Source organism: Oryzias melastigma, linkage group LG10 (assembly GCF_002922805.2).
Source record: "Oryzias melastigma strain HK-1 linkage group LG10, ASM292280v2, whole genome shotgun sequence".
NCBI lineage: Eukaryota > Metazoa > Chordata > Actinopteri > Beloniformes > Adrianichthyidae > Oryzias > Oryzias melastigma.
This window is the reverse complement of record NC_050521.1, coordinates 16,805,973-16,812,099: the sequence shown is the minus strand read 5'-3', so window position 1 is coordinate 16,812,099 and position 6,127 is coordinate 16,805,973. Positions and strand designations below refer to the sequence as shown.

Genomic DNA, 6,127 nt, shown 5'->3' with positions numbered 1-6,127 from the left:
AAAAAAAAAAAAAAAAATCATTTTGCCTTTGTAAAAACAGTGTTCCCTTACAGGTCACCCTTTCGTAGACTCACAATTTTTTTTCAATGCAACTTTGCAAATTCTTTTCTAATTAAATAAGCATCTGTAATCCTACTTTGCAAGTTTAATCTACTGTAATTTTTTTTATTTTTTGGGATAACGGATACCCCAAAATAAACGAAGGACCACTGTAGCTAAATTTGACATAGGCCAATAAATCTGTAATACTATTATAGCCACAAAAACATGACTGGTAAGCTTCTCCATTTCCACCTTTACATTTCCAATATTTTTTAATACATTTTAATGATTGTCTCGTGCATGGATTAGGTCATTGGGTCTTAATAAAATGTGATATTTTCTGTGCATTTAAGGTTCCAAGTTTGTTCATGTGTTTGTCCACATATTCAAATTTTGCAAGAAACACATTTGTATCTGTGAATGAAAAATGTTTAAACAGCAAAGGATGGTTTCACCTGTGAAGTGCTCCAGGTAGTGTCTGTAGAGTTTGCACTGAAGCGGAGTCATTCTGACAGACAGCACATACTCGTGTTTAGGAGGCAAGAACTTGGTGAGTGCCGTGTAATCTTTCCTCTGTTGGGATACACAAGAAATCATTTAGGTCGGTTAAAAAAAATAAATAAATAAAAATAAAAGTAGGCTTTTTGAAAACTCTTTACCTGAACACATCCAGCCAGCATCTCGTAGAGAATGTGAGCCCTCTTTTTCATAATCCGGACATCGTGTAGAGTTGAGTCGGCACACTGGCCATTCTGGATGGGGTTGATGAATCGATTTCTGAACTCTTTGACTGAGCCCAACAGGTTCTCCTTGATGAAATTCACCATGCAGTGGTCTAGAACAGGAATCAAGAATGATCATATTGTTCAGTTCTATAAAAAACTTTTTTTAATCCAACTTTGCACTAAATCAGATGACTTGTTTTATGGTGATTGTTTGCGGTGCAATTTCACAGAATTGAACCGGTTTAGTCGGAAAATGAAAAATCTGTTTACAAGAAACAAACCTAAATGAGTTGCCGTTTGCTCAACCTGAACGGAAAATTTCCCTCTCTACATGTTAGGAGAGGGATGTTTGCTTTGAAGCCCGAAATCTGCTCTGATGCCACATCGGTTACTGCAAGTACCATTTCCACTTCAGTGGAAGGTTTATAGTTAGGGAATTTAGCTCCCAAGAAAGCATTCAAAGGTTTCAAGGTCGACTGTGGTTTGAGACGTTTCTATAGCGCTTCAAAATTCACTGAGGGGAATCCTGCACATGCTCTGTAATGGGGTCACCGCAGTGCAGGTGCTTTCTGAGACGTAAGACTCTCACCATGACGTCATTAGGTCAGAAACGGGGTGAGTAGTGTCAAAGTAAACACTGACAATGCATACATGGACATCAAATTACAAAGGACAATATTCCCAAGCCAGCTAATGATCTAAATGAATTGTTCACGTGTAAAACTTGCTTATTGCTACTATGAGAGTTGAGCAAAAACTAAATCTATAGTTCACAGATGCATGCTGGGAGACAAGGTTCAAGCGTCAATCTTACATCATATTCTGAGTTAGGATTAAAAAAAAACACTGAGCATGGTGTCCAAATTACATTAAAATTCTTGTCACTAAATAATCCTTCACTATAGTGATTTAGGGATTATTGATTTCAATTTTCTGAAGTTTTTGGGGGAAATCGTACTTTGTATATGAACATAATCACAGATGAACAAATTAGCCTAAAACATGAATAAGTAAGTAAAAATAAACTTATCATCCAAACTGTGTTGCTATAAATGGCTAAATAATAAAGTACAAGCTGTTTGGCCAAAACGACTCCTGCAACCAAGAAATCTCACATTCAATGAGGTTGTTCTGTAGAGGCGTTCCAGTCAGCACAATCCTCCTCTTTGTCCTGATGGCATTCATTGCTTTGGAGACGGCAGAAGCCTCGTTCTTTAGGATATGACCTTCATCACAAATCACCAAATCTGGACCTAGAGAAAACCAACACATCTTAGGAGAGGGCCAGCACTGCAGAGATGGTGCTATGAAAATGTTCCAAAAATACCAATGAATTAAGAAATGTATTTTTGAAAAAAAAGGGCTTAATTAAAATAGAATTTAAAGCCCACAATTAAACTTTTACCTTTATGTCTTAAAGTGTAAGCTATATGTAGCCATACAAATATAGACCAAATTGTTAAACTGTAGAAACAAACTGAATGCTGGTGGTTCATTTTTCAGCAAAAAAAAAAAAAAGTGTAAAATACTCAAATTCCCATTATCACGTGAAAAACCCTAGTAAAGGTGGCTTTCACACACTGGACTCACTACTCAAAAACAATACCTGGATCTACAAGGGTTTTCCTGAGCGTCTCCTTCAGCTTCTTGCTCTTGATGTTCCGCCCCTGCGTCAAGTTTCGGTACATCTCGTATCCCATGATCATAACGCCACCCGATTCGTGCCACGTCTGAAGGGCGTACGCTCGCTCCTGTGGACGCTTTACTGTGGCGAGCTCAGTCACCTGACCAAGCACAGCGAAAAGTGAATTTTCTGAGCAGGTAGCTGAGGGAACGGCAACAACGGCTTAAATTCAAACTCCTCACCTCTAAACTCTCCTCATCTTTCAACCCATATTGCCACTTTTCAAACTCATTGAGCCAATTGAGGACAGTGTTGAGGGGACAGACCACCAGCGCTGTGGCAAAATCCAGCTTTTCACACAGCAGCAAAGTATGAAGGAATGTCACCACCTACAGGGCAGAAGAAGACCTACAGTTAAACTTGACAACACATTTCTGCACTTTACAAACAGAAATATCCAACTCTTAATAGCGATAACTAAATATCCATCAGATCCCAGAGCTCATTTGCAGTTCAACTAAAATTAATGTTTTGTCTTTACAATATTCAGCAGCTGAAAGACAAACACATATCCTTAATATAAACCCAAAAGTAGAAATTATTTTCTCATAATGCTCAGCTTGAGGGGAAAAAAAGCTTTACTTTAAAACTTTTTCTTACCTGCAACGTTTTTCCAAGTCCCATACAGTGGGCTAAAATGCAGCCAGAGCCAGGGGACTTCTGAATCTTTTTCACTGATTCACAGCAGCAGTCCCACATAAACTGAACACCTGAAAATAAAAATAATCACATCAGCACTGATGTATTTGCTTTAATGCTACATACATCAACTCGTTAGTTTTGCCTCCGACATGCGTATATTTTAGTGTGTTAGTAAACCACAATTGTCTTGCAAATTGGAGAAGCTTCCACTAACTTTTATTTTATAGGCTACATTAAGGAGGATGTGTTGGTTTTGGACTCCACCCACAATCACATCATCAACATGTTAGTTCAGAACACAACAAATATTAACTTAAGTCCAGATACTTGAACAATAGAGCTGTGCTGCCTTGCTAATCGAAACTTGTTGGTAATAGTAAATAACACCGAACTGTCATTTTGCGTAGCTAGACATCTACCTGTATCAATGCACTGACATCATCGACTTATCGCATTTGGTGTAAATGCTCCATAAAACTTGAGTCTTGCATCTGCATTTACTTACCATCAACCTGGTGAGGTTTGAGCTTTGTGACCAGGTTCCGGTGCACCTGCACCAGCGGCTCCTTGGTTTCTTCATCCTCATCCAGCACCAGCTTGGTGGTGACGGGACATGTCACCTTAGAAGCTTCTTCTACAACAATAACCTATGAGCAATGGAAATATATACTGTATATTATTTTCTTTACATGCTGAAGATACTTTACGGAGACATAAATCAGCAGGTGTCCCCATAACTTTTATTCGCTGATTTTGTTTGGTTAAAAAACATCAATATCAATTCAGCTGCAGATCTATTCAGTTCAAATGTCATTTTCTTTTGACAGTCTCAGCTGTAGTGCACAGCCTTTTCCCAGCATGCATCCAGTGTGTGCTGTGCTACCTAATTGCAGCTTATTGATATTCACAAGAAAATGCAGCCAATGCAACATCTGCACTTCACATCCTCCTGCTGAAAGAGGTGAGACAGGCCCAAATGGAGCCAACTTTATCCTCAAACAAATGTATGCAGAAAGATCACTAAACCGATGATTATAAAACACCAAGGAATTTACTTTATTTTCATTTATAAGCCGATTAAAGCACTAAATTAAAAGAAAATCTTTATTTTAGTGATAAAATTATGCTTCATCTGGGATAGAGATGACAATGTTTGGAATCAAGGGATTAAAAATTTGTCTAATAATTACAGTAGTTTGAGGTTTTAGTGCAAACTATTTAATTAAGGTTATCTACATTTAAATAATAGACCATTTAAGCGACAAAATGACCAAATTAAAGACTTTTATGCGCAAATCTTTGCACCGAACAAGCATCTAGACTCCCATCTCCTCCCCAAAAAAAAAAAAAAAAAAAATTGGATGCAAGTAAAAATGTAATGATTATGCTTTTGAGAAATAACTACAGAACAGGTTAAACGGGAGGGTTGAAGCTATTTTGAAAACATGTTTACCTCTCTAAGTTTCTCCCGGAGTGCTTCCCTCTCAGCTATACGTTTCCTCCTCTCCTCTTCTTCCTTCAGAGCATCTCTGGTTTCCGTTCGTAGGTTGTCGTCCTTCAGGATTTTGCGGATCTTTTTGCGTCCTTTGCGCCCCTCTCCATCTTGGTCATCATCATCTTCACCTCCGCTCTGTGGAAATGAACATCAAGTTCAGCTCTCTGATCTTCCGCCCAGAGGGGAAAGGAGTCGCTCTCTCTAATCAGCAGCTGAGGGATCTCATGATTCATGTGTACCCCCCCTTCACAACACGCAGCGGGGGAAAAGTTCAAACGTTGCAGGTGTCATGCGTGAGTTGAAATCAAAACTGTGTATGAATTCGCTGCGTGTCCAAAAATGATTACAAAACGAAATGCAGGTATGAGCACCTTCTCGTTGCTGGAGGAAGAGTCCTGAACTTTAATCCTGCGCCGCTTCTTCTTCTGCTGCTTGTAACTCCTCTGCTTCTCGTCGTCTTTCTTCTTAGACGATCTAAACCAAAAACAAAAGTGAATCAGGAACATTCAGCGCTAATGTTTGCTGCACCTGGCTGTCTTTCTTCATACCTCGTCTTTCGACGTTTGCCATCATCTTCTGAGCCGCTAACTTCCTCGCTCAGGGCTGATCCTGAACTGGAGTCTGACTTTTTAAAGTCTGAGTCTGAGGAGTCATCACTGTCAGCTGGAAAAGCAAAACAAAAACATCAGGTAAATGTTTCAGAGATGGAAACAAAACAAACAAATAAATCAAATATTTCGCTTTACATGTGCTTCTTGATTTTTTCTTGCCCTCTTTCCTTTTCTTCTTCTTTTTGCCCTCCTCTTTGCCGTCTCCCGACTCGCCCTCGCTCATGGAGAGTTTATGCCGAAGCAGTTTGTGGCGTTTGACGCTCTTCTTCACTTCCACATCCGAATCAGAGTCCTCAGTTCCTTCGTCATCTTAAACAAACAAATGAGGAAACAAGTTGTTTTTACAAAGTCATTCAAGCTATGAAAAACTAAGAGGTAGATTTATAGATGCTATTTATTACCGTCCTCGTCTTCTTCTTCATCATCCTCATCTTCTTCATCCTGTTTGTCTTTTTTAACTTTTTTGGAAGACTTTTCCTCTTTTTCTTCTTCCTCAGAAGAACTCTCTGCCCCCGAAGAATAGTGGGATTTTATTTGAGCTAGAAGCATTTTCTTAGCAATCCTTTAGAGTAAGAAAAAAAACAATTAACTCAACAATCACACACAAAACATATTCATGTTCAAAGACTACAGAAAGATATAAAGCAACCAATTTAATATGAAACAAAAAAATAAGTAAAACAGTTTTGTAACTTAACAGAGGATAATAAGAACTTGGAGATTAAATAGTTATTATAATAAATGTAACATCAGATACCACCCAGATCATTAAATAAGTCACATTTCTATTAAATTTTATTGTTAAAAAAAAAAAGGGCTTCCAGTGACAGTTTGGAAAACAGCGTATGTGGAAAACACTATGTACTGGAAAGAGAATGAGTAATTGACTTCAGTACAGCCTGGTTTGACCACAGTGATGTAGTAGTTA

General features: G+C 38.4%; 1 protein-coding gene across 3 annotated transcripts in view; it reads right to left on the bottom strand.

Annotated features, from left to right (window-relative positions):
- The window catches only part of atrx (ATRX chromatin remodeler), a 33,571-nt gene that overhangs the window by 19,347 nt on the left and 8,097 nt on the right, over positions 1 to 6,127 (bottom strand). For all 3 annotated transcript variants that reach the window (XM_024283003.2, XM_036214092.1, XM_036214091.1), the window contains 12 exons: positions 5,601 to 5,761; positions 5,335 to 5,508; positions 5,137 to 5,251; positions 4,960 to 5,062; positions 4,547 to 4,723; positions 3,599 to 3,740; positions 3,052 to 3,161; positions 2,634 to 2,780; positions 2,374 to 2,551; positions 1,883 to 2,020; positions 702 to 877; positions 498 to 615 (listed from right to left, as the gene is read on the bottom strand). In XM_024283003.2, the coding sequence (XP_024138771.1) occupies positions 498 to 615; positions 702 to 877; positions 1,883 to 2,020; positions 2,374 to 2,551; positions 2,634 to 2,780; positions 3,052 to 3,161; positions 3,599 to 3,740; positions 4,547 to 4,723; positions 4,960 to 5,062; positions 5,137 to 5,251; positions 5,335 to 5,508; positions 5,601 to 5,761 (1,739 nt within the window). The remainder of the gene's footprint in view (positions 1 to 497; positions 616 to 701; positions 878 to 1,882; positions 2,021 to 2,373; positions 2,552 to 2,633; positions 2,781 to 3,051; positions 3,162 to 3,598; positions 3,741 to 4,546; positions 4,724 to 4,959; positions 5,063 to 5,136; positions 5,252 to 5,334; positions 5,509 to 5,600; positions 5,762 to 6,127) is intronic.